This window comes from Brachyhypopomus gauderio, chromosome 20 (assembly GCF_052324685.1).
Source record: "Brachyhypopomus gauderio isolate BG-103 chromosome 20, BGAUD_0.2, whole genome shotgun sequence".
In the NCBI taxonomy this organism is placed as follows: Eukaryota; Metazoa; Chordata; class Actinopteri; order Gymnotiformes; family Hypopomidae; genus Brachyhypopomus; species Brachyhypopomus gauderio.
The window spans coordinates 12,023,675-12,051,544 of NC_135230.1; the positions used below are offsets into that span (position 1 = coordinate 12,023,675).

The window sequence follows — 27,870 nt, forward strand, 5'->3', positions numbered from 1 at the left end:
GTTTCCATAAAGTCCAGGATCTTTTTTTCAGCCAAAGAGTTCTAATGTGAGTATTATATTATTAACAATAACAGTACTGTGTTTTCTGAACTAACTTTAGCGTTATGAGCAGGGAAAGCAATTCCTACACTTCACTGCCACCTTGTGGAAAACAAAACTACTGCATTTTTTCTAAGTTGAATGACTTGAATGGCATATATATTAGTGAATAGTTACATGTAAATGATCACATTCTCTAGCATTCCTAAAATAGATATCAGAATGGTTATTCAGATAGCTCCGCCCACTGCAGTGTTCAAAACTACTGGTGTTTTATTTCAGGTTTTGTGATCTTCAGCGTCTTACGTTTTATTAACACGTTTGCCTCAGATTTTGCTTCTTCAGGGACAGACATGGAGTGACGAGCCCTCCTCCTCACGTGCGTTGTGTGTCTCTGACTGTGTTTGTGGTGCAGCGGGACAGGGCGGTCAGATGGCTGGCATCATCAGTGCAGTGGGAGTAGCTATACTTGGGGCTGCCTCCAGCTACTTCGCCTACCAGAAAAAGAAGCTCTGCTTTAAGATTCAAGGAGGTGGGTGTTTGAATACTACTGCTACTACTACTACTACTACTACTACGACTACTACTACTACTACTTCTATGACTACTACTACTGTACTAATACTACTACTACTACTGTACTACTACTACTACTACTACTACTACGACTACTACTACTACGACTACTACTACTACTACTACTACTACTACTAATAATAATAATAATAAAAAGACTGTGAAGTTAATTACTATTACATTTTTTTTTATTATTCAGACCAGGGAAGTGTTTTTCAGTTTGTTTTGTAACATTGTCTCTAGTGGTAGAAAAGGATAAGTACATTTCATATCAGAAAGTAAGTGTCGAATTACAACAGCCCACAGAACTGGGACCTCAACAGGTGGCTCTGTGGCGCAATGGATAGCGCATTGGACTTCTAAGCAGCACTTGGTGGAGTGATTCAAAGGTTGTGGGTTCGAGTCCCACCAGAGTCGTGGTTTTTAATTAAAAGTACTACATACAACTCATAATTAAAAACACTCAAGGTTAATAGAGGTGATGTCTCATGGCATGCTGTAAAACTATATATATATATATATATATATATATATATATATATATATATATATATATATATATATATATATATATATTCTTTTTATTATTTATTTTGTGTGTGTGTGCATGTGTGTGTGTGTGTGTGTGTGTAGGAGCTGATCCAGAGAGTGGTAGGAACCAGGCTGGTGTACATTCTGAGCCACAAGGTAAACATTTTATATTTTGTGTAAATAGTTTTATATATTATTGTCTGATATTTGTTTCATAGAATTTGATTAATACCTTTAACATTACTAAACGTTATCTGATGCCTTAAACAATAACATCTGGTTGTGTTAATACTGATTTTCAACACATACAGCACTAACAGAAATACCAAGTACTTTAGTACTTTACCAAATACTTTACATTTATGTTAATTAGTAACTGTGAATGCTAATTCTTTTTAAATGCAGCTACCCCAATGTAGGATATACTACCAGTGTGACATTAATGCATCAAACTGCTTTATGCACTGCAAATTTAAAATCTATACTAATCAGTGCAGAATGAGGCTTTTGCAACTTGTTACATTCTGTGAAACGTCAACCTCAACCAAACAATTTGTATTAATTAATTAAACAGTTAATACCGCTTTAAAACATTTTTTTTACATGCATCTTAAAGACACTCTCATACTATATGTTGGCCATGATGTTGTGTAGGTAGCTGTATTGTCGTGATAGCTGATGCTTCAGTGTGTTGTCTACAGTTCTTAGCAACCTGCTCAAAACCTCCTAACTCCCCTGGGACCAACTGGCCGACAGCTGAGGCTCTGGAACACATGAACAGCCCCCTGAGGCCCCGAGCATCATGGGATGACCATGACACTGTTCAGATGATCTCTACATGTCTGAAGCATATATGTGTTTAATCACAGTTGTCATTTTTTGTCATATATGTGTTTAATAATTTTTGTCTTTTAGTGCTCATACCATGTGCAATTTGTTTTTAGTTGTGTGAATTCTTTTTACTTTTTTGGGTTTTTTTTTTTGTTTGTCTGTTTTTTTTTGGAGGGGTTGGGGAGTGTGTGTATTTGTTTGGTTTTTTTTGGAGGGGTTGGGGAGTGTGTGTATATTGTGGGTTTTACGAAGCTGGTTTGCCTAAGAACTTGAGCTGTTTCAGTCTCATTCATTCAGGTACGCTGAGTGAGAACAAATCATTAAATAGACATTTTTTTACTTGGTTACTGTTTTTGAAGCATCTGTATCATAATTGGCACTGTATCATAATGTCCACAAAAAGGGACTCGTCACTAACAATATTGGTTGATATATTTCAAACTTTCAACTGTCAAAAGAAAAAATAGATGCTAAATTGAAATGATCCTAAATACTTCCGTTACTTTTATAATGCACTGTTTGAAACGACACAACAAGCTGAACACTGCTAGCTGGATGCATACAAACCTATAAAAGTTTCTAATGTTATTTTATTAACTATTCATTTAAATTCCATTAAATTTACTTGTAGTCCATGTTAGCTTGTGAGATTAGTAAAAATGCACCGTTTGGTTTTACAGATGTAATTTGTTGCGCATAGACAAGAACTGCACTTTTGGGTTTGAAATGTTACTTTTGTATTAATGAAGTTTGACAACTCTGGTCCTAGACCTTGACTGTCCTGACAAGTTTACTGCCAACCTTAACCCAACACGCTCCAACCCTATCCCAACCCTAACCCAACACGCTCCAACCCTAACCCAACATCAAGGCCTGCAGTAGCGTCTGAACAGAAGACATCTGAACAGAAGTACTGTTGGAAGCAGCCGCTGCAGGATGGTGGATTTCAGGACGAGTTGGGCAGCCCTGCTCTAATACACACAACAGTGTCTTTGTACAGTGTGCAGTAATACAGTTCTGACTAGTATCATTTTTTTTTTGTATTTACATTTTTGTACAGAAGGTCTTTGGGGAGCTTTGAATAAATGTTTTGTTTTAAAAGACCCAACCTAAATGTAGATAAATGTCTATTCTCGGACTGCACTAACTGACGTATGTTGACTCCCCAGCGATATTTACAACAGACAAGTATAACCAGTTGCATCTTTTCTATTGTATGTGCTATAGTAAAAAACCAAAAACTTCTTAAAAGACCTTTTCATTCATAAACATTGATTGTACTTTCTGTGCTGGCAGTATCCACATACATCTGAAATTAAAATTTTTTTGTTGTGTTGGGTCAAGACTGCAGAGGTAACCCAGCTCTGAGTTGGTGATGATTGGTTGACTGTGGTTCACACACGAGCGTGAAGACTCAGTGCTTACTGTCTAGTGTGAACAGAGTGGTGGTTTCTGAGTCATACGTTATTAAAATGCCCTTCAAGTGGGTTACAACAAATAAAGCCTCATTATGGGACACCTTACCATAATGCACATAACAATCACATTGTGTTTTGAATTTTTATTTTTATCTTTTAATCACAAGCCTTTTTATTTCTTATCTCATATGATTTGTTCAGTGCAGCAATAGACTAATGTGAATATTGCTTATTGGAATACTGTAACGACTGTAAATGTAATTCAGTTTGAATCTCTTTTGAGTTTGATCATTAATAAAGGTGGGCAACTTCCTTCATTTTGCCAGGCCAGCCGTATTAGTCAAGTTCAATGACCCGTGTCTCATGACTGTTGACCCCAGTGTCATAATTCATTATTTGTTTTTTTTTTTTTCTACTGTAAAAGTTGAGCATGAAGTTGGGAATGTGCCACTATGAGTGCTTCAGTTTGGTATGTTCTACAGCATATGCTGTGTGGTCTTGGCTCAAGAACTGGTAACTTGATTCTTGAACTGGACAGTGTCACCGAGTGACAGGGGTGGGACCGAGTGGCACTGACTTTGTTCGCTGGCGGAGTGTGACGGCATGACGGGGAGGGACTGAGTGACACTGACTTTATTCACTGACAGAGTGTGACGGACTAAGAAGGTGGGACACAGCAGCACTGACTTTGGTCACTGACTGCTGATTTTGGCATTGGATTTGTTCCCGATGTGGTAGGCTCAGTCTGAGTTCAGCTCATAAAATATTGGGGCCACAGCAGACAAAATGCCAGGTAAGCAAGCAGTTAAATTTTTTATTATTCTATAGCATATTTCACCAACTCATAGTAAAACCTCAGTACTTAAACAGAGTTAAACAGTACTTGCCTCACATGTCACATGTGGATTTGCAAATAAAAATATCTAAATTACATTTGGTATAAACATATTGGAAACTGATGTGTAAAGGTAATATAGAGGCACTTTGCTAACAATTCATATAATGATTTTGTTAAAAAGAGTCATTCATTGTTGCCAGTTCATTGAAACCGTGCAGCTGAGAATGGAGTCTTACAGCACACTCACGTAACTCCAAAAAACATGAACTGAAATTGGTTCATTTTGGTCTAGTAAAATAGCCTGAATAACTAAATCTTCATCCCTCCAGCATAAGTACAAAAGTCTTCATCATGCCTTCATATTGCCTTAGTCATTCCATCCTCAATTGCCATCCAATAAACTGTGACATTTCATCTAATGGCCATCTGGTTCTATGGTCTGGCAGAGGTAAGAAGGTCAGAGCAACAACTGTGCCATCAATCAAATGTGCGAAGCTCTTGACTTATGAAGGTCACACCAGAGGACCGTTCACATGAGCGGGTCAGAGCATTGAGCACCATGATGTAAATATCCTTCAGAAAATGTTTTTTTTTATTTATTAAGAGGTGCTATTTTCATCCCACAGCCCACCTGGCAGGGGAAAGACCAGGTGAAGGCCACTGCTTTGACTGCATCTTAAAGCTCTGTTCAGATTTTATTACCTGTTTTAAAAAGCATTTCTGTTTCTTGGGGCAAACGTCGGTTTTGCTAAAAAGGTTAATAGGTAGATTCCCATGCTGAAGGTGCCTGTACATGTGGAAAGAGAGACTTTGTCCTACATTCTGATATCTTACCTAAAGATTTCTTGCCTTCTAGAAACAATTTGTAATTAGAAGCATTGACGAACATAGCACAAGTAATCTGCTGTGTCGTTATTTATTCTTTGAGAGAACAAAAAGCGTGATATCCTCACCGTAAGCCTTTATCTTCAATAGGAAACCTGTACGTGCTGAATTATGTCTTGGTTTATCACTGCAGGATGTTCAAAATGGGCACAAAACCATTCCAAACATGAATTAGACTTACACGAAGACGACAGGAAAGCCTGCAGCTGATTCCTGATAGCACAGTTACTCTGTAATGGACCTCTTATTGTCCTACTGTCTGTTTCTCTCTAAGAGGACCGCCAGGCCTTCGTGACCCTGGCCACTAACGATGGCTACTGCAAGGGCAGTCTGGTGGTGGGCAAGTGTTTGCGAAGGCATGGAACCACTCGCAAACTGGTGGTGATGGTCTCTCCCAGCGTTAGCAGCGAGGCGCGGTAAGGGGGATATTAACAGGTCCTTTCTCGTTTTCATTTATTATTAGCATATTAGTGTTGGCATGACATTTATTGGTAGTGTGGTTCGGTGGCGCGGTCACCTCACGTCCGTCGTGCGTAACGGAGACGCCTCCTGACTGTTCAGGCGCACCTGATGGTCTGTTTTGCGCGTGTACCCAGTTTGAACTTGGAGGACGTCTTTGACGAGGTCGTACTGGTGGACGTTTTGGACAGCAGGGACCGGGCCCACCTCTCCTGCCTGGGCCGGACGGAGCTGGGTGTCACTTTCACCAAGTTCCACTGCTGGACACTGACACACTACACCAAGTGTGTCTTCCTGGATGCAGACACTCTCGTGAGTGGCCACTATAAAACAATGTACATGCGTCTGTTCTTCGTCCGTTGTCCATAAATTATATCCAGAAAGAAAAAAAAAAACATAGGCTATTGACCTTTAACGCTCGTCATGCTATGAGATCTGACCAGACGCAGTGATTCCTGACAAAAACTGCTCAGTGCACCTTCCCATATGTGAGGTCATTGTAGTTATTTATATTTTATTTATAAGATTTGAGGTCGTGCCCATGACTCAATACCGAGCGTTAGTGTGCACAGCATGCTGGCCGGTTGGAGGGGTCATGCTTTCTATGCTCACAGGCAAACAGCGAAGCTTTACTTTAGGGTGTGCTTGGAGGTCATGGTCAATCAAACACAACCTGAACTGGCCTTCAAAAGAGTGGGATGAATGTGTGACTTCATAGGAATTTCACAAAGAGGCCACGTCAGGTCATCCCCAGGTTTAGTTGTTTTTTTTGTACTCTTGCTACTTTGTCTGTGAGAGTACCGCCAGTCAGTTGCTAAACACCCAAAAGTTGCAACACCCAAATCTCTCCCTTTAATAGTGATAATAGTGAACATATGTGTAACAAGTCCACTAACTTGATGATTAATTCTTACCAGTCACACCCACCACCATGTTATTACCATGTGAGCGGTAATGCTGCTGTTTTTGAACAAAAAATAAATGAGATCTTATAAAAAGGGAGTGTATCTTAAAAATAATGCATCTTAAAAAGGCTTTTTAATTCAAACATTCAAGATGCAAATTTGACCATGGCCATCATTTTACAACAGTAAAAAAGTATTCACTCTGACATCAGTACCCTGCTCATCAGTACCCTGCCCACCTGTACCCTGTGTCTCGACTGGAGACCAGGAACTGATCCTGGATCTGCTCTTACGCTGTGCTGTTCCAGGTTCTGTGTAATGTCGATGAACTGTTTGAACGTGATGAGCTGTCAGCTGCTCCGGACGCAGGCTGGCCGGACTGCTTCAACTCCGGCGTGTTCGTGTTCGTGCCCTCGATGGCCACCCACAGGCGGCTGCTGGAGCACGCGGACCTGCACGGCAGCTTCGACGGTGAGGAAGAGGAGGAGAACCAGTAGGGAGGTGGCATGATTCAGCAGTTCAGTTTGATTTCAGTCAGAACAATTCAGCACTGCACAAATGCTGAAGGCTTTGAATAATTGAATTATACAAAGAAATATATATTGCATATTTAAATATACAAAATTGTGTTGAATATATATTTCACACACACACACACACACACACACACACACACACACACACACACACACACACACACACACACACACACACACACACATACACACACCAGCCACTTTATTAGGCACATGACAGCAACTCAGGGCATTTAGGCATGCAGATATTGTCAAGACTGTTTGACTGATGGATTACGGAACACGTCAAAGTTGAAATGGAGCATCAGAAAAGTGATGTAAGTGACCTGAACGTTTGTGATACACGTGCTACTCGATTTCAGAAACTACTGATCTGCTGGGACTTTTAAGCAGAGTCATCTTAAGGGTTTACAGAGAATGGTCCAAAAATGTGACAGTATCCAGTGAGCAGCAGTTCTCTGGGTGCAACAATGAAAATACGTTGATGGCACAGTTAAGAGGAGAATGGCCAGACTGGTTTGAGCTGATAGAAAAGCAACAGTGACTCAAATAACCACTCGTTACAACAGAGACATGCAAATGAGCATCTCTGAATGCACAACATGTCTAACCTTGAAGGAGACACGCTTGGGCAGCAGAAACATCTCACCTGGTGTCTCTTCTGTCAGCTATGAGCAGGCAACTAAGCTACAATCCACTTGGTCTCACGTGTGGACAATAGGAGATTGAAAAAAATGGGCTGATGAATTAAGATAACAGCATGAAAGCATGAGGCTATCCTGTAATGTATCACTGGCCCAGGCTTCTGCGGGTGGTGTAATGGTGTGTGTCTGTGTGTCTGTGTGTGTGTGGGGGGGGGGGGGGGGGGGGTATTTTCTTGGCACATATTGGGCCCCTTAATACTAACTGAACTCCAGATCCCACAGTCTACCTGAGTATTGTCCATCACTTTAAGTCCACAGTGTGCTCATCTCATAACTGTTACTTCCAGCAGGATAATTTGCCATGTCACAAAGCTCAGATCAGCAACAGTGTGACGCTACTATGTCATTATGGGTCAGAATCTCTGAGGAATGTTTCCAGCATAGGTCAAAGGGGGCACCCAGGACTAGCAAGGTGTACCTAATAAAGTGGCCAGTGCTTGTGTTTGTGTGTGTGTATGAATGTAATGCTTCCTGAAATAGTGTTAGCTTTAGGATTTTATAACATTATGTTGTCTTTTTTTAGGAGGTGATCAGGGACTTTTAAACTCTTTTTTCAGTGACTGGGCAATAAAGGACATCAGTAAACACCTGCCATTCGTTTACAACCTCAGTGCCAACACGCTCTACACGTACCTCCCTGCTTTCCAAAAGTACGTGTTCAACAAACCAGGCGACGGGGGGCCACTTCCTGTGGCTACAACCGCAGCACTGTATCTCGGTTACAAGCAAGTGATTCTGAAAATTATTTAAAGGAAGTATTTCTGCTGTTTTACAGATTTGGCCATCAAGCAAAAATCGTTCATTTCTTAGGGGACACAAAGCCCTGGAACTTAAAATTCAACCAGCAACCGTCCAGTGGGCTTCCATCGTGGGACTCCAACAGGAATTTGCAGCGATATGTAAACTTGTGGTGGGCAGAGTACTACAGTCTGACAGAGCAGCGTGTCCATGAACCTCTGGAAACGCGGGACTCTGCCCCAGTTCAGCATGTAAGGTTCGATTCCTATCTGTGTTATTAAACTATGGTTTCCACCACAATTATTTACAGCATATAGTGTGAGGTTAATTACACAACTCAGTCTACAGTCTGGTGAGTCAAGTCTGGTGAAGCATTGCAGTCTGGTGAACTGTATTTAGCACTGTTGTAAATGTACTGAATACAGTTGTAGCGAATGTAGGTTGTAGTGAATGTAGTTGTGAAAAGACAAATCCTCTCTAGGGTTCACACAAGCAGACCAAATGGATGTGTCTATAACTACTCTGCTCACTCGCTCGTTTACAGGAAGAAGAAAAAAAAAGGAATTGAGGAAGTGTCTAGCGCTTATATCTCATGACGAATATGAATACCAACAACCAATAAAATAGTGACATTCAGAACAACATTGTAAAGGTTGTTTGAGCAACGGCCTACAGAGGGTACTACAACTACTAAAACAAAGAATGTGTGTCCCATTACATAGGTTGTAGCGAATGTGGATTGTAGTGAATGTACTAAATGTGTGTTGTACTGAATGTAGGTTGTAGTGAAATAGGTTGTACTGAATGGAGGTTGTAGAGAATGTGGTTGGGTGAATATGGGCTGCCTGCTGTTTTGCTGTTTTCAGTGGCTTTATATAAGAAGCTTTCTCACAAATTTCACTGCCTGTCTAAGGCTTAATTGCCTGCCACATTCACCATCTTTAATCATGACCAACTCTTGATGATTTAGTTTGAGTAGCTGTCTAATTTCATATAATGCTAGTTTTGTTTCACATTGCCACAGGCCACGCTGTGACCTCTAAATACTTGCACTTTATCATTACCTATACACACACAGACACACACACACACACACACACACACACACACATCGTGAGTGCAGACGTACATACCGACCTCTCCACAACATACGTGTTCACCTCGAACCTCAAATGTTTATTTAGCATGTCTCTCCCCACCACATAATAACTGTCAAGGTCGGAGTCCCCATCTCATCAAGGCTCCTGTGCAGGAACATGTGGGGGTGTGTTCAACAACTCCCCCCCCCCTTTTGCTGCAGCAGGGGCAGCCCATGGCAACAACACAGATGGCTCCTCCTCCTCTGAGCCTGGGGGCGGACCCGGAGGTCCCGGGTGAAGATGAGAAGACAGCAGGTCCATCACTGGGAGAGGTGCCTTTGAGTGAGTCCCCTGCAAGTGTGTGCCAGCAGCAGTCGGAGGAGGAGGTGAGTGGGAGGATTCTGACCTGATTTGTTCAGTTCAGCTTGTACCACTGCAGTTCACACAGAACTACTGAAGTGTCTGATCACAGCTGGGCTGTGTAACCAGACTAACATTACTTAATCGGTGTCAGTGGTGTGTTTGGTAATGTAAGGATATATAGTTTTATATAGTAGGATACACAGTTTTACTCTATCACTCTTTATTTCCGTTTTTGTCTTTTTCTGTCTTGCAACCACACCCAAAACCACAAACCCATGAACGCACCACAACCAACATAAGATTTTCAGAATGAGTCAAAGGCCAGAAAGGTATTCATCACTCAGCTATTCACTGTCCTTCATGTCAAGACACATTGTTTACGCTCTCTAATTGTACTGAAGACCCGCAAAGCATTTGATATATTTGATATATGTCATTGGACTCTTGTCACTAGGACTTGGTTAGAGTCCCTGATAGTGAGGAGACATGCCGATAACGCACCATCGTTCTGGTATAAGCTGCTTTTGTGCTTTGGTATGGACTTGTAATGTCTCTACTGCATTATTTGATAGACATTTGCTTATTCTGAGAGATTGGGTTGGTAGCAGCATGTATTTGTGATCAAGGGCAGACAGTAGAGGAGAGAGGACACAGAATTTTAAAGTTTCCATAACGAGTCTTTTGCTTGAAAAAATATTTTCTATGAACATCTAGGAAACTGTCTCTCTTTATCTCTCCCTGTGTCTCTGAGTCATACTAATGGACTCCACCCTAGTTCTCAGCATTGGCCACAGTACAGCCTTAGGGCTTTAGTTCCTAACTCCCTACTGAAGAATTTAGGTGCATCTACCAAAGAACACGTCAACCCCCCAGAGATTGCTTTGTTCACACAGACTTCTACATCACCATTCAAGGTTTACCTCTGAGACGAAGCAATTAACAGAAAGAAATAACAAAAAAACGACATTATACAAAACGCTGAAACAAACAATGTGAGGGTTTGCCTTGGGTTTTGACCAATCTGAGCACTGAATGCTAATTATTCTATGTTCTGTGGTTGCTAACACGCTAAGTAATACCATAAACTGGTCTTGTATTGGTGATTGATTCGTTTTGTCTTTCATGTATAATTCCTCACCTTTGCTATTTAGATTAGTGTCTATAATTCCACATGACAGACACAACATGGCTGTTTGTTCATGTCTCCTCCTGTTTGTTCTACACCCTCAAGCTCTCGGAGCCTGAGGGAGCAACAGCTAGTGACTGTGAAGACTCAGACTGGTTTGAGCTCCAGGATATGGCCACGAGCCAGGAGGGTGGAGACACGGGAGCAGAGGCCGCCAGTGACCCCGTGACGCCCCCTGAGGAACCCGAATCAGATGCTGTGTGTTTGTTGGGGGACCCTGGACCCACTGCTATCAAGTGTTTATAGCCACAAGTGTTTAGATGAAGAGAAGGGACGTGTATTGGGGCCAACTTAATTTCAACGACATTTTAGTTTTGAAGCAAATGTAATGAAATAGGTCTTACCAAATAATTTAATTTACCTCCAGGATTTTCCCTTGCCCTTGTGAATAGTGGATTCTTACAACCATATACTGCCACCTTCTGGTAAAGAACATGTACTGTATGTAATGTATCAACATGGACGCTTCACAACTATGCACTTCTTTAACAGTCTGTGGGGTATTATAACGTTTTTTTGAGTGTCTTGTTACAGGACCAGAACCCTAAACACTATCCTCCCTCTCAGGCGTTCTTGATAACTGCTTTTAAAAGGCACTTTATACGGGCACTTGTAGGTTATTTAATTTGATGACCTATAACATATAAAAACATTGTGACAGGTGTTTATGTAAAACAACGGCTGCGGGGAGCTATAAATATATAGCTACTATTTTAATACTTCTATATTAATAAAAATAAATAAGAGAAACAGAAAGTACCCAGTTCAGACTAACAAGAATATTATATATGTATACATACACACACACACACACACACACACACACACACACACACACACACACACACACACACACACACATATATATATATATATGTGTTTGTGTGAGAGAGATTAAAAATTTAAGTAATTAAAGTAAAAGTAAAGTACACGTTTCCAGAGAAATTTTACTACAATTGTTAATATCCCTCCGTATCTTATCTAAGTCCCTTGCAGTTATGTACCTGGAATCTTAAATGTATGTGAATCCCGTATTACGTATCTTCAGCTGACACCTCCCTGTTTGCACTGGCTCAGGAGGTGAAGGAGAGCGAGGAGGAGAGCCGTGAGCACCGGAGGCACTGGGAGGAGGGGCGCGTGGATTACCTGGGCAGAGACGCCTTCGAAAACATCCGGAAGAAACTCGACCGCTTCCTCAATTAGCCGCACGTCTTATGTGTGTGTGAGGAGATGTATGAAGAATTTTAATTTGCATTATATGTCTGTTATTTTATTCTACCTCGTTCTGTGGAGATACTATTTGAGGACAATATTTCTAGATGGTGTGTCTCTGTATTTCATGTTCAGATTTGTTGTATTAAGAATGAAGTTTACACTGTGTCAGAATTAGGACTTTAAATCCAATAACAGTATGTGATTTCTGGTGTTTACCACAATGCTCTATTAAAACCATCCATCACTGTGTAACCAGTGTGTAAGACTACAGTGTTTACTCTTATTCGCCACAAGGTGGCGCAATTTGCGTAATATGGAAGGCTCATTTAAGCCTTCCATACCGAGCAGAGCATGGTATTGCTCATCAGGAGTTATATTAGACTTATATAAAAATCCACACCATGGTGTTCCACATCTGCGCAATAATGTTGGACTACAGCAAATCTGCTACAGTTCTGACTGAGACCGTGCAAGGGCAGTCATAATAATGTTCTGATCCATTTGCCTCCCTGTAACAACCAGGCCTCTAACCACCCAATCACGTACAGGCCCTCAACACCTTGACCTGCAAACAGCCCGTCTCCCCTCTCTCTCTTCTCTCACAGCTGGGTGTGTATCCACGTCCCCTCGTTGTTGTTTACTAAGAACATTCTGCTTGAAGTTGCTAACTGCATCTCATTATGCTGTTCTACTGACCCAGGGGTGTGGCTGCTTCATCAAGAAACGGAGCGGAGGGTTTGGGGTTGCACTTTGAAGGGACTCTATCCCCCGCCACTGTCTTAAAGGAGAGAAATGAAAACCTTTGTCGGTTCTTAATCCGTGCAGAGGTGCATAACAGTAACTGAGGAAGCACAGAGGGAGACTGATCTGAAATGTTCCCATCAGATGGGTTACAACTGATCCGAAACGTGCCCATCAGACGTGTTACGCCGAACTCCAGGGCTCGCCAACGTTTTTCCCCAAATGTGCTCTTACTCTCCTAGTGAAAGTGTGCGGGGGCGAGCATCTTAAAATGTAGAAAATAGGAGTCATCATTTATCCTATGTGGCTTCCACTGAAAGACGGGACGCCAGCGTGCATTAGCTAGCATGCTTTCTGTGACGGCTATAAATTCGGACTATGTGCTCCTGCTGTAAATATTTAGTCTGGATCATAAAACTTTTTCAGGGCTTCCATGAGAACAGGTCCTCCCACCACATTATATGCTGGACGGCTGGATTTGCTTTTTTACATGCCAGGCCCACGTGGCCATGTGCTGTCATGGAAACAAGAACATGGCTTCCACCATGAAAGCAACAGTGTGTTTCTTTCTGGTCTAATGTATGCCGTGGCCTTTTACATCTAGTAGCACCTGTCTCTGTGGGTACAGTTCCCACCCCATCACTCATCTTGACATTTTAATAATCTTTTACAAGGAATCTCCTTGCAGACAGGGGTAACCTTTAAGATGTCTTTTTGGGCACCCCATATTTTTCCAACCCTCTTGATCTAATTCATTTAGATCTAGGTGTGTGCTGTGGGTGTGTGGACGTCTGGTGACAGAGATGACAGCAGAGATCACATGGGAAGAGCAGTACACTGAGCTTATATGAGAACCTCACTAGCTTGTCTTTCACGCTTTGGTCTCAGACATGTACTCTTTCTGGGCCATTATTAAAAAAAGCTGATCTAAGATCAGATTTCTTCCCTGTTTATTGTGCTCTTGAAAGCTGATTAAAGATGACCCTGGGTCAGCATTCCTACTCAGATATGGTTTGTCATCACTGGTTTTAGTCAGCAAAATTTGATATCTTGCTTAAGGTTATAACAGTGAAGATTTATCTGGTATACTTGCCTCGTCTTTTTGTCATTTAACTCAAGAGTTACTAGAGGAACCATTCAAAACCTTTCCATCTACGATCGTTCATAATTTGTGCAATTGTTCCTTTGGCTTTTACAGCCATACGTTCTAATTCAGTGGAGCACATTCTGGTTCGTGTTCAGTAATGATTTGACGAGCGCCGTTGATTTGTTATTTCTCCTTGGGCCAGCCTTCTGTCACCGAGGCAGTGGTTCCCATAACAGCAGTGTGAAATAAGGAGCGGAGGCATCTCCCAGGCACACCAAAGCATCTCCACACGGCTGAAGTCAACATCCATCTCCCTCAGCCAGTCCCCTGTGCATGCCGACGAGGACGCATTTGTAATGGCTGTCCCCCGTATGCCGTGCGACCTTTGCTAGTCCACCGCATACAAAACACAGCAGCTTCTCGATAGAGCTCCACTTCGTTAAACCGCATGTGAAGGACGCTGGGGAGGGTAAACAGTCCACAGCTGAATGCTAAACGTAAGTTCACCTCAGCTAACTCCAAACCCACGGTACGTTTCCTAGGCCTGGGTGTTGCCCCTCGTCAGGATCGTTGCAGCAAAGTCTGGGCCCTGTACACTCTCAATGTCAGTGGGCCCCTATAAATGCCAGTAAACTAGGCACATGAGCAAAATGGCCCACTCGGGCCCTGGGTAGTCAGGTCCACTCCCCCCCCCCCCCCCACTACCACGCCCATGCCCCTCGCACATGGTAAATGTTGGTGGTTAGTTAGCAGGCACCCACCAGGCTAACAACAGGCATAAAAAAATAATGTAATGAGGATGGAGGGCTCAGTCTAACTAGTTCCTCCAACCATGGGCAAAACACCACTATTACATTCTACAAGGGTCGCATTCTCATAGCTAGCATTAACGTGATAATAAAAGGAGGAGAAACGTTGGCCACATGAAGTAGACGACTGCAGTCTGGCTGCCTGCCTGGCTCACAGGTTTGTTTTCCCACTGTAACACATCTGCTCCATTTGCTTGGTTCTAATCTGAGGTGTACCATAGGTGCCTTCCATATGAAACGTGTGTTTCGGAGGCCTTATGTGTTGACCTATAGCTCAGCTGGTGGAGAAGGGCAGTATCCTGTAGGAGTTCAGACATTTGAGTCATGAAGTGGTAAAATAAACGGAAGGATATGCTCAACATAATGACACACACAGTGATCACCAAATACACTTTATAATATTGTTTTAATATCTTGAACATTTTATTTTCAGTTAGTAAAAGCCAATCAATAAATAAATGCAAAACAAAAGTGCAAAAATAACAAATCTTGAAAACAGAAAGGGAAGCAATACAGCTGCTCTAAATATTCAGGAAATATGATGATAATACAGTAAATTATTATCACAATCCAAAGCACGCAGGGGTGCCCGAGTCTGGCTCTTCACTGTCTGGGCCTGATTCCCATTTGGAAAAAAAAAAACTTTTGTCCCTTTTATCACCTTCATTTGGGAAATTCCATGTTGCCAGTTCTTAGCGTTCACCTAAGGTTTAGCCTCACTTATTCAATAGTCAGGGATGCTTGGAAAAAAATGACAAGACTATTAAGCATCACTTCAGTAAGTCATAAATTCGTTTATCATTGGATCATGTAATTGCCAAGGTAGTAGTAGATGAAGTGGATGATTTGAAGTCTGGCTTCCCCTGTTTTTTCTCTGGTCAGCAGCACACAGCTCCATACATAAATATGGAACACACTGGCTGGTTGACATGGTAACGAGATGCAAATATACACACTCAGACCCAGGTGGTTTGGAGGAAAGGTTACTTTAAGTATCTTCTTGCATACTTGTGGATTATGAAGTGGACTACTTCTTCAGAATATTTGCATATTACCAATTGTTTATCATTCGCATATGTATTTATATATCCATATAACAATTTGGCATACCAACAAAACTCCCATGAAGGAAAGTTATTCAGTAAGTACCTTTCTTTTTTATGCACACCACATGAGTTTTCCCACTTGCAAATATGGAAAATGAACAGGGACTGTCCCCCATTAAACCACACTTTTATTTTCTGGAATACAAGACTGTGATAACTCCCAGGAAAATAAATTCCCTGGACACTTGCTTTACAAAACATTTTCCATCCACTTTTGACACCTGTGGGAAATCACCCCGTATAACATTTTATTGTTATATGGTTTTATTGATTGTCCTAATAGCATAAAAAGTACAGGTTTTTGTCTTTACCTGCCTGTATACTGTCAAGCTTTGTAACTGTATGTGTAATACACTCTTGACTGTATTATTTCATTGTCACTTCACACTTTATCTCTGGATTTTCATCCTTTAGAAACTCTACACTGACGCAAAAAGTAACGTTTATTGCAAGTTCTCTTTATTAAAGATAGTCAAAATTACAAAATGTCTCGATACAAATCTTCAAAAGACAAATAAGTTAAACCAAGGGCAAATAAGGGTGTCGTTTGGGGTATCTTTGGTTATGAAAGCAGTATGTCAGCTTTAATCAGTGTAATATTCAAATTTAAGTCATGTTACGGCTGAAGTTGCAAGTGAACAGGAGAACATGAGCATTGTACATAAAGAGATCTTTTATGTATTGGCATATGATCAGTGGAGAGCGTGCCAACACAGTCCTTATTTTTGCTCCGTTCATGCCACCTACATACCTGAGACGTGATGTAATCAGGAGTGAACAGTCTGCTCATATTTGCTAGTTCATGTGTGCTGGAGGCTTGAACTGAGTCAAAATGTGGACCCACTGGATGTTTTTTTCAGGGCTACATTTGGAACTTCTGTTCCAGTCTAATGAAAAGCAACAGTAAATCATTTGTAATGGGCAGTATTCAACTGTCCAGCAAATAATCGATTTGAGTGTAATGAAACAAGAAAAGGTTAAGTGTTCAAAAGCAATAAGTATTATTAACTGAAAGCAGTTTTTCTCCACCCATAGAATAAAAAATAGCTAATGTAGCTGTCTGGTCTAATATCCCTGAAATAATTCTGCAACAGACTGCAACAAGATGTCAGTAATACTCTTAGACTGTTTTCCATGATTAAATAAAAAATATAATCTTTCTCATCTATACAATTTGACATAAATTGTCATTGTCTTTGACAGTGAAAAGATTTTAAAATATCAAAAGGCTGCATTATTTACATGGAACAGGCTTTAATATTAAGGTTAATTAGCACTTCCTAAACTCTCAGAATGTATGCAATTATTAACATAATAGGTCTGGCAAAGTAATGATTTCCTGAAACATTAGAGCTGTCATAGAACTATAGAAAGCCATGTTCACATTGACAGATGCTTTAAAAATCAAGCTATGGCTTAGCTCGATGGCTTAGCATCGCAGTTCCTTGGGCATGTTATGAAGTGAATTTATTGCTTCTCAGTACACATGTAGGTATGTCCCCTTAGAGTCAACCCCTACCACGTTTCTGGCTGTGCATCTGTAGAAACCTGTGTCTTTTGGCATGGGGTTCTGAATGATAAGAGAGCCCTGAGGGTGCAAGTACTTGTTTCCAAACAGCCGTGGCTGAGGGCTGGCGATTAGCCTTGTTTTGTCCGGAGTCTCCCACGCTACCTCTGCCATAGGGATACCGACAGCCATGCAATTCAGCTGCACGGCCACTCCTCTTCGAGCATATGTGGTAGAGGCAGGGCCACTGGTGATCCGTGGAGGGTATGCTATTATAATGACAGGGACTGCAAGCAAGGAGCTGCCATATTCGTTAGCGGTGCGGCAAGTGTAAGAGCCCCGATCATACACTGAAGCCTGTTGGATGGAAAGCGTTCCATTTTGTAGAACACTGTAGCGACCTGCCCGCTGTGGACGGTGTAGGACCACCCCACTTGGCAAGGTCCAAGTAAGGTGGACAGAGTCACTAGCAGACAGACAGTGGAGCTGTAGGCTCTCCCCGCTCATGATGCTAACAGGGGAGTTATATCTATTGTTGATCTCTGGCTTCCGCCCTGGAGATAAAATCACTGTCCTCTCAACCAGTCCACCGGCATTGCGCCCTAAGCAGCGATAGCTTCCTGCCTCTGACAGAGCGGGATTACTAATTACCAAAGTCCCATCAGGCTTGTGGAAGAACTTGGTAAACTGAGAGCCACTCATTAGTGCAGTGCCAGTGGGGAGAACCCAGCTCACTTGGGGGGCTGGGGAACCCTCAATGGAACAGTTTAGGGTCATTGTCCTGCCTACTGTCAGGGAGAGAGATTCCGTTTTGGGGCTCCTGAGTCTTGGTTTCTCTACTGTGTCCATAACATCAAGCTGAATGATAAGTCTTGCTTCTCCTCCTTCGTTTCGTGCAATGCAGGTTAAGTAGGCTGCATCAGTTACCCTCAATGATCGTATATCAAGAGTGCCATTTCGATGAACCGTCATCCGACCTCCGTAGTGTGGTGCTGGGAGAACGACATTCTCTGGGAGAACCCATATCACGCGGAGAACAGGAGTGCCTGTTGCATCACAATGGATCAGTTTCCTTTGATCTCTCACTGCTGAAACTTTTAAAGAGGTTATGGAACTTCTCAGCCCATTGATCACAGGTGGTGAGACCAGGATTTCTAGCCTGCTCACTTTTCGATCTTGCCCTGCACTGTTTCTTGCCAGACAGGTGTAGTTCCCACCATCAAAACGCTGCACATTGTGAATAACTAGAGTCCCATCGTTACGGATCAAGTATTTGTCTGAGGCTGAAGTAATTGCCCTATTGGTTGGGGAGAACCACAGTATGTACGGGTTAGGCTCTCCTTTGGCACTGCACTTCAACGAGGCTGACTCTCCGTACATTACCCTGATGACCTCATAGGTCTTGTTTCTGATTACGGGCACTTGGGCCACCACCTTGACGTGCACCTTCATCTCATCCTTGCCGATCTGGTTCTCGGCATAGCACGTGTAGTTACCTTCCTCACGCATCCCCACTTCGTTGAAGAAGAGGGTGCCATTGTCGAAGACCACATACCTGCGAATGCGGCCACTACTGCTGCTGTCAGTTTTCTTGATACTATTGACCATGGTGCCGTCAGGCAGAGCCCATTGGATCTTTGGATTTGGAAGCCCCGATGCAACACAATCCACTTTAAGGTCACTCCCGTACATCACCTTCTGGTCAGCCTGAGTCCTCTGTTCGATCTTGGCTGGCTTCGTTAAGATGCTCACCTTGAGCGGTACGTAATCATCTCCTATTTTATTACGCGCCACACAGAGATAGTCACCTGTGTCTTTGTCTGTCACAGAGTTGATGGACAGTGTCCCGTTGACAAACACTTTGATCCTTGGGTCATAACTGAAAAAAAAAAGATTTAGAAACAAAAATCATGTCATATGTAAATTATCAGGACTTTTATATAAGATCCTCAGTAAGTGCTTTTCTATTAGATCATGCTAATGGGAACATAAAAATATTCCGTTAAACCAATATTTTGTGTGGATATATTTAGAAAATATTTGTAGGTTGTATGGTATGTTAGGTTAAAAAGGTTAAAATGTGATCCTGAAGTGTAACACAATATTGCGTGTGTGTGTGTGTGTTTGTGTGTGTTTTCTTGAATGTGCTGGAAGGGCATGTGCATCGTTATGTGTGTCTATGTATAATATACATGAGCAGTTTGCAGTCCGATTATATTACCTGTAATGAGCATCCACGAGCTTCTTGGATGGAGTCCTCCAGATGACCCTGGGCTCTGGATCTCCAGAGACAACACAGTCTAGCTGCAGTCTTCCTCCATAGATGACCTCTGTCTTCTGTGCAGATGAGGACGTAATCCTGGCCCTGGCTGATGCAATAGTCTTTACCACTTTCAAACTAAGTTCTCTCAATGACATCCCAACTGCATTGGTTGCTGTGCATTCATATTTTCCCACATCCGCTTGACCTGACCTACGAATATAAAGGGTCCCGTTGGGGAAAACAAAGGCGTTACGTCCGCTAACAAACTGTGATGGCCAGAGCTGTGTGCCGTCAGGTGTAGTCCAGCTGACTGTAGGGGGAGGAGTTCCCCTGGCACTACAGCCCAAGTAGGCAACGCTGCCCTCGGACAGGGTGATGTTCTCTCGACTCAGCTGCTGGATTATCGGTGGCAGGGCGGCAACCGTCAGATGAACTGATACAGCATCTGCGCCTGCGGCATTGCTAGCAATGCATTTATATAGTCCTCGGTCTGTATACGTTGCAGATGTAATCCGAAGTGTGCCATTGGCCAAGATTAGGAACCGTCGGTCAGGTGCACTAGGTGTGGGTGCATCTGTCTGTACCACCGCCCTATCAGGGAGCACCCAGGTGGTCCGAGGACGAGGGTGTCCTTGGGAACGACACTCCAGTTCAATGGTGTCTGCCAGGTTAACAGTTATGTCTCGATAGCGTGGATGCAGTACTCTGGGGTGGTCCGCCATGACTTTCAAAGTGACCACCACCTTGTCTTCTCCATACTGGTTGCGGACATTGCAGAGGTACTGGCCCTGATCCACAGGGAGGACATGGCGGATTGTGAGGGTGCCATTAGGGTGGACCTCGAACCGCTGAATTCTGGTGTGCTGAGCAATGCTGGCTCCTGTGGAGAGATATGGTGACATGTATGTATGTAGTTGTTTTCATACATCAGATCATACATCAGATAGTTATGAGTTTTCCTGTCACAGTAAGCACAGAAAACATTAAACAACAAAAAATGTAAACTGGCTTCATCACAACACATCATTGCAACATTGCTACACGATTACTAGACTCTTCATTAACCAATTTGGTTTTTGCATTATTTATTGTAGGTGTCTGTGAGTCTACTAGATATTAAATAAAGGCTTGCAAACCTGTGGTAACTTTAGTCCAGGAAAGAAAGGGCGTAGGTTGGCCTACAGCCTCACAGGGCAGATGGGCGTCCGACTCTGCCTGCACTGTCACAGTGCTAATATTGTTGCTTGAAATCTTAAGCAGTCCTCTCCTGGCTGGTGTTTGCTGTGCACCTCCAGACATGCTATGGTGGATGCTGGAAGCACCCCTACCCTGACTACCTGGCTTGCTAGGAAGGATTAGCCTTGGAGGTGCTGCTGCTGGGAATTCTGGGGCTTCCGTCGAAGCTTGCTTAGCTGTATTTTGTGATTTTGGCATTCTGGTGCTTAAAACCATGTGTGTGGCAGTGTCTACACTGCTTGTAGAGTGTGAGACAGGAAGCTTTACCCTATCAATTGTTTTCTTTTGATCCGGCCTACCAATGGTCTTCTGTTCGGTGATTACAATTCTTTCTTTTGGTCTGTCGGGTATGTGATTTGTGCTGTCCATTTGACCTGCCCTGCCCTCACTAGTAGGTATGTTGTGGAAAGACACATGTGGGTGAACTCTAGATGGTCTCATTTGCTTTGCAGTGGCTGCTGCTTTTGCTGGTACAGTTACTACTGATAATGAATTGGATGATTTTATTGGCGCTACTGTAGTAATACTAGTAGTAGTTATTGTTGTTGTTGCTGTTGTGGTTGTTGTTGTTGTTGGTTCTTCTACCGGGGAAGTGACAGGAGCATCACTTTCTTTCAGAAGTACATTTTCTTCAGCTACTTCAGTTTTTCTAGGTGAGACTGTACCTTCTCTGATGTAATCTCCATCTGCTAAAGCAGTGCTTAGCTTTGGTTTGGTAGCTAACACAGATCTTGGAGGACTTTGGGAAGTTGCTGGCATTGCTGCTGTAACCTGAGAACTCCCATGAGTCTGCTCATAAATGTTTGCTTTTCTTGAGCCACCAGGGACTTCTGAGTCATGACTCTCAATGATTTCATGGTGTGTATTTGGGGCAGATGAGGAGAAAGGCCTCGGTGGAAATTCACTCACAAGCTCCTCCTCCTTTTTGGTCTCACTGGGCTTGTATTGATTTTCATTTTTGTCTTTACCTGTACTTGGCATCACTGCTGGTTGTGAGAGAAGACTTCCAGGTGTTGTGAAAGAGTTTGGGCCAGAGCTGGGTTTCCCTGTACTGCTTTGGCTTTGTGCCTCTTCAAAAGCTTTAGGTGACTTAAAACTTGTAAATGTCTCCTGGTTAGCTGCTGGGAAAAACATGCTGTGAACTGGAGATAAAGTGGAAACTGTTTCTCTAAGTATGGTTGATTTTTCTTGCCCTTTATGACCGAGAGATGTTGATGGAGACACTGACACCACTGGGGTACTCATAAATATGTTAGGTGGCTTGGCATAAGACAATGTTGTGTCCTTTGCTTCTAACACTTTCTGTTTGAGTGAAGAATCAAACGATAGATTATTGCTGCTGCCATATAAAGGATCTGTGTTCTTTTCATGAGTCATTTTGCTTAATGACGTTGCTTGGCGTTCAGTAAATGGAACAGCGGTATCCACCTTGGCTCTGGCGTTCTCGGCCCCTACAGATGTTGCTATTTTAGACTGAGAGGAGGCTGTTGTCTTAGTGACCTCAGAAAGTGAGTCTGAGGCAGTGGGCTGCGGTGTGACGTTTGCAGATGATTTGGAACCTCTTGGCCTTGTTCTAGTTCTGCTTGGCTTTCGGCGTTTGCCACCCTTCCTCCGTCGCGTATTGGACAAGTTCTTAGAATGCGAGGGAGGTGCAAGGGTGAGGGAGATTTCGTGTGTTTCTTGGTTGTTTTCTGATCCGGCTTTGGTTGTCGGTGCTGCAGTGGAAAGCGGCAGAGTTTGGGAGCTGTGATGTTTTTTGTGAGGTTTGGATTTGGATTTTCGTGGGCCGCGCGTGACTTGCTGAGATGTGGCTGGTACAGTTTTAGTAAGGGAATGAGAGTCTGCATATTTTTTGATGGTTTGTTCTTCAGAAGGCAGGGTTGTGGTCATAACTAGTCTGTGATCAGACTCTCCACGAAAAACGTCTACCCCATGTCTAAAGGGTTTTGAGATGCCACGAGTGTTACTATTATCACCACTTTCAGCTTTCTGAATTGCCTCAGTTACTTTGTCACCAACTTTTTTGTGGCTTTGGTTTTCCTGAAGAGTTGTTCCATATGAGGTTGCATTCCCCTCAGTTCTTGGTTGAGCCAACATTGTAGCGTCTGGGCGCGTCACCAAATGATGAGTTGGCTGTGGACCATTTGTGGTCTGCATGACATATGTGCTGGATGTAAACAAGTCTGAATCTGGGATGACTTCGGGAGCAGAAATTTGGTATGTTATGTGGGTCTGATCCTGAGAATCCAGAGGTCTTATGTCTAGACTGAATTCAGTAGTTTGGACAGGTGTCTCTGACGAAGGAACTGCATATGTTGCTTCTTGTGCTGGTGCTCTAGTCGTGGTACCATCCAGTGATGATCCCTCAAACTTCACAGGTAACCCAGGTTGTTTTGTGTTGGCGGTGTCAGATTCCTGTAATCTATTTGTGCTAGCAGAGCTTGGAGTAGTTGTACTTGGATGGCTGCCACCACCGCGTACCCTTGCAAGAAAGTTAGCCCAGCGCTCCGGATCTATCTGACTCTTTGACATGTTGACTCTCCTTCTAGATTCTCCCTCTGTATTACTCCCGTCAGCTGCTGCAGATACCCGTCTTCTGGGTGTAACAGGACGTCTCCACTGTTTCCTGAAAGGGTGTCCCACCCGTATGCTGACGTTTGGGATCTTCCTTCTAGTTAGAGCATCTACTTTTTCAAGAGGGTTTTTTTCTTCAGCTTCTCCATTTCCAGATGTCTCTACATCATTGTCCGTGGGGGCTTTTATTTTTGTAGAGACTCCTTCTGCGGGCTGAGGTCTGCTGGAATATTTCCTTAAAGGCAGTGCACCAAAAGGCCTTGTCAGGGTCACCTTTGTGGCCAGTGAGTCTGCACCATGTTGATTCCCTGCCACGCATTTATAATAACCATTGTCTGAAATCTGGCTCTGATGGATGGTTAAAGTTCCATTTGAGGCCACTTGCGTCTTGGATGAGTTTGTCCACATGTTTATAATGCTGCTATCAGGAAGGATCCAATTTATATCTGGATCAGGAGAGCCTGAGGCAACACAAGGAAGATAGACTGAGCTACCAGCAACTCCTACCAGAGGTTCAGCCACCTCCTCACCTGCAGGTGGAGGCATCGAAGACTCCTCCACCTTCAGATAAAAGGGCAGAATACTGACATCGTCTGCAACTAGTGCTATACAGTAGTACACTCCTGAGTCTGAGTGATCCACAGCTGTCACTGACAACAAACCAGAGGGTGACACTGTGACCCTGTTATCACTGCTCTGGTATGGGGCATCAAGTTTGAAACCATTAGGCAGCATCCATTTAACTGACACATTCCCAGAGCTGTGCACGCTGCAGTTCATCTGAATGGCACTGTTCACCACTGCCACTTGCGATAATCTGGTGTCATTTCGGGACTCGATCATGACCCATCTTCTTCTTTCCTTTCTTGCTTCCTGTGCTTCTACCACTTCGGTCATATGGCTGCCTAGAATTAGCCTAACCTTTTTACTTGTGGATTTGGGCCTGTTTAGCTGAAGGTCCAGTGATGACTGCATTACCCATGAGGGTTCTGCTACGACATTGGCTTTCACTCCAGTGTAGTAAAGTGCATCTTTTTCTGTATCCTGCCGATACCTGTAGCTAATACGAGGATCTTTGCTTAGCATGATCTCCCTTTGCAGGTGGGCTGGAACATCACTGTAATATGCAATGAGTCGCCATAGCCTCTCATAGTTGGGTCTGTCAATTGGGCACTCTAGATCTAATGTCAGCGTGACATTTGCAGAGATTTGATGTGGGTTAATGTGGTCCCAGTTAATTCTGGTTGATTCTGTTGGTTCATTGACTTGGCATTTGAGATCGACTGTATTTCCATGTTCATCCGACAGGCCTAGTGTGATGTTCCCAAAAGGCTGCCGGAAGTCATCTATGGTCAGGAGCTCACTCTCTGTGTCCAGGACAGAGGTCCTGTGAGGGACACTAATGACAGGGCTGCTACAAGTCAGACTGTGCAGCTCCTGAAGGTCTTTTTTCTTCAGGTGTTTAGGAGATGTGCACACAGGGCACAGCTGACCTACAATTGATTTGTCTTTCTTACATTTTAGCACACCTGATGAGAAAGAGTGAAAGGCAGAGAGACGGAGTGAGACAGAGAAAAAGACAAGACGTAAGGACAATTCACGGAAATCTCAGTAATCTGGCTCTGGTCTTTACTGAATTAAATTCAGTCAAGTGAAAACAATGTGTAATAGCAGTTCTCAAACTACATGTAGTATGTTCAACAATTCCCATGTGATAATCAAGTATTCAAATGTATCTATAAATTATAGTTATATTGTTTATTTATTATTTATAATTCTATTTATCATATATTTATTATTTATCATTATATTTCTAAAATAACAATGACCTGGTGTATTGGAGCTCCACTCTTTGAACCAGCTCATCCTGCAGTCACAGGTCCAGGGGTTTTCGTGCAGGAACAGGTTCTCCAGGTGAGGCATGCCCGCTAGCATCTTCTGGGGCAGCGTCCTCAGCCCATTCTCGGACAGGTACAGGTGTTTGAGGGTGGACATGGGGAAGTGGCCTAGCACAGAGAGAGTAGCAAAGGTGGCAGGATGGAGCTGCTGGAGCCGGTTACCCTCCAGTTGGAGAAGACGAAGGGAGGTGAGACCAAGGAAAGCGTATGGATGGATGAACTCTAGATGATTGTGGTCCAGGTGCAACCTAGCTATGCTCCACAGCCCCTGGAAGGTATGCTGGCTAATAACCGTTAGCTTGTTATAGCTCAACTTCATCATCTGGGAAACAATAAGAGGAAAGAATAGTATATATAATGATAACATGACATAAAAAGATATAGTGAGATACATACAAAGCATTTACTATGTATGGTCCACACCTGAAGGGATATCAGGTCGCGGAATACCCCGTCAGGAATGTTATGAACGTCATTTCCATGCATCATGAGGAGCTCCAGTTTACGCAGGCCAGCAAAAGAGCTGTCGGTTATTCGGTTTATAGAGTTGAACCTGAAAAAAACAGCAACCAGTCACATTAAGGAACCAAACTGTAAATTACAGGACTCTAAATCCTGACTGAGCCGCGTGTAAATCTTTGCTAGGCAGGTGTGTCGCTCCTCACCCCGTTCGTCCCGCATTAATTTCAAGCAAGCAAAAGAAAAACAAAGACAGCTTTGTTTTTTTGGAACCTCTTCGGCCTCTCAAGTGTTGCCACGCGCTTACCCCAAGTTCATGCGCTCCACTTGTCTGGGCACGCCGGCGGGCACGGTGAGCAATGAGCGGAACGTGCAGTGCACTTCCTTGGGCTGGTGACATGCGCACGGGCGCGGGCAGGATCGCGCGCTCCCCGCCAGCGTTGCCAGTACCAGCAGCATCAAAGCGCGAGCAGCGGAACGGCCCATCTTCCACTACGCTGCCGCGGGCGCCTCTGGCTGCAAACGGACACGGGTGTCCCAATGTAATTTTGCAAATCACAGTTATACATAATACATTATGCAGACGAATTTTACATACCGAAACTCGTCATGCACATTTAACGCCTAACGAAAGTAAGGTGAAGCAGAAGGCATATGAGAAGAAAACAACTTGACTGATTATAGTGGTGCTGACATAGCACGCGACGTGAATAACAAACGTGAAAGAAAACATCAGTGGTACCGGGTTCTTGGTGTCTGTCTTCAACGTTTATGCAAAAATATCGAAGCGTTAAGTCATGTATTTGCAGTTGTGCCCGTATTTCAACTTACTATCCATCCAGTGATGATGATACAGTATTAGAAGACTTACCTTAACTTCACTTTGATTGAAAAATCCGGCTTCTACCAAAGATCAACATGACTTTCATTCATTGCTCTTCTGAAAGGTTCATTTTCTGACATATATCACAACGCAGGAGCAACAACAAAGTAATGATGAAATTGCAAAAAAAAAAAACTATTCATGAATATTTATTAAATGTTCCAAAATTCAAACCACTTCACCAAAACTAGAGCATACGTTCAGAAAAGAAAACTTAAATAATTAAAAAGTATTTAATTTAGCTCATATATATTTGTTTGCGACGCGATATTCCAAATCGTCTTGGAGTTCCTGCGTCTTCACGCTTAGTTGAGGAACTTGGAATTGGAACTTTCTTGTGTCGGCGCGTGCGGATACGTCTGCCTGGCGCTGGGGAGGAGTGAGTGACGGAAGGCTCTTGACGTACTTTCATCAGCGCTTTAAGACTGTCCACCAAAAGTCACTTCGCTGATGGATTAAACAAGGAGTGCGTTGGTGCGTTGGTTTAAACTTGTGCATCTGCGAATGCCTTGTGCCTATTTGTTTTGGACTCTCTTCAACATCTGTGACGAAGTGACGTGACAATGTTCTCATGTGCCAAATTTACAAACGGATTTTTTATTTATGCAAATATTTGGAAAATAATTATACATTTTCTGTGTCAAACTGAAGTGGCTTCCCGTAAATGGACTGCTCTTAAATAAGGGTCGAACAGGGTTCAGCGCCTTGTCACTAACTGTACCTCACATTCTCTCGTGCGACACACACACACACACACACACACACACACACACACACACACACACACACACACACAGAGAGACAGATGGATAAAGCATCTTGTATTTCTACATTTGCAGGGATCTTAAATGTGTGTGGTACATAAATCATGCTATGCCTATACTTCAAACTAACCCACCACATAAACAAAATAAATATTTTGACTTTAATTTCTGTAATAAAAGCAACACAAGTGTAAAAAAGTGTTAGCATTCATTTGGTGGGGTCCATGGCAATATCTCCAT

General features: G+C 43.0%; 3 protein-coding genes and 1 non-coding gene across 5 annotated transcripts in view; 3 read left to right on the plus strand and 1 right to left on the minus strand.

Annotated features, from left to right (window-relative positions):
• The window catches only part of cd99 (CD99 molecule), a 21,087-nt gene extending 17,375 nt beyond the window's left edge, over window positions 1-3,712 (plus strand). Inside the window, exons 11-13 of the mRNA XM_076983164.1 lie at window positions 455-571; window positions 1,249-1,302; window positions 1,848-3,712. Coding sequence (XP_076839279.1) covers window positions 455-571; window positions 1,249-1,302; window positions 1,848-1,876 — 200 coding nt within the window. The 3' untranslated portion in view covers window positions 1,877-3,712. The remainder of the gene's footprint in view (window positions 1-454; window positions 572-1,248; window positions 1,303-1,847) is intronic.
• trnar-ucu (transfer RNA arginine (anticodon UCU)) lies at window positions 941-1,032 on the plus strand. The gene is given in 2 exon segments: window positions 941-977; window positions 997-1,032. It is a non-coding gene; the product is annotated as a tRNA-Arg (tRNA).
• Window positions 3,713-3,828: 116 nt separating the features above from the next.
• gyg2 (glycogenin 2) lies at window positions 3,829-12,544 on the plus strand. Of its 2 annotated transcripts, none has more exons than XM_076983161.1 (9): window positions 3,829-4,188; window positions 5,393-5,534; window positions 5,715-5,889; window positions 6,791-6,953; window positions 8,246-8,372; window positions 8,498-8,711; window positions 9,761-9,925; window positions 11,134-11,286; window positions 12,166-12,544. In XM_076983161.1, the coding sequence occupies exons 1-9, from the start codon at window positions 4,182-4,184 to the stop codon at window positions 12,289-12,291; spliced, it is 1,272 nt and encodes a 423-aa protein (XP_076839276.1). In that variant the 5' UTR covers window positions 3,829-4,181; the 3' UTR covers window positions 12,292-12,544. The 2 variants fall into 2 exon arrangements, with proteins under 2 accessions (XP_076839276.1, XP_076839277.1); XM_076983162.1 differs by having other exon boundaries at window positions 9,764-9,925.
• Window positions 12,545-15,407: 2,863 nt separating this feature from the next.
• Window positions 15,408-27,290, minus strand: mxra5a (matrix-remodelling associated 5a). The gene is made up of 7 exons (XM_076982897.1): window positions 26,855-27,290; window positions 26,291-26,499; window positions 25,948-26,077; window positions 25,456-25,846; window positions 20,953-25,155; window positions 19,775-20,696; window positions 15,408-19,432 (listed from the first exon to the last, which is right to left on the minus strand). Exons 2-7 carry the CDS (start codon window positions 26,467-26,469, stop codon window positions 17,524-17,526), a joined length of 7,734 nt encoding a protein of 2,577 aa, XP_076839012.1. The 5' UTR covers window positions 26,470-26,499; window positions 26,855-27,290; the 3' UTR covers window positions 15,408-17,523.
• Between the last annotated feature and the right edge of the window lie 580 nt (window positions 27,291-27,870).

What these genes read in the sequence shown, in the direction of transcription:
- gyg2 (XM_076983161.1), top strand. An exon ending in TCCTGGATGCAGACACTCTC is followed by an intron (nt 5,890 to 6,790) that starts GTGAGTGGCCAC and finishes GTGCTGTTCCAG; the next exon opens with GTTCTGTGTAATGTCGATGA. An exon ending in TACCTCCCTGCTTTCCAAAA is followed by an intron (nt 8,373 to 8,497) that starts GTACGTGTTCAA and finishes GCTGTTTTACAG; the next exon opens with ATTTGGCCATCAAGCAAAAA.
- mxra5a (XM_076982897.1), bottom strand. Translation starts at nt 26,469, where the DNA reads ATGGGCCGTTCCGCTGCTCGCGCTTTGATGCTGCTGGTACTGGCAACG. An exon ending in GTGGAGCTCCAATACACCAG is followed by an intron (nt 25,156 to 25,455) that starts GTCATTGTTATT and finishes CTTTCTCATCAG; the next exon opens with GTGTGCTAAAATGTAAGAAA. An exon ending in CTGGACTAAAGTTACCACAG is followed by an intron (nt 20,697 to 20,952) that starts GTTTGCAAGCCT and finishes ATCTCTCCACAG; the next exon opens with GAGCCAGCATTGCTCAGCAC.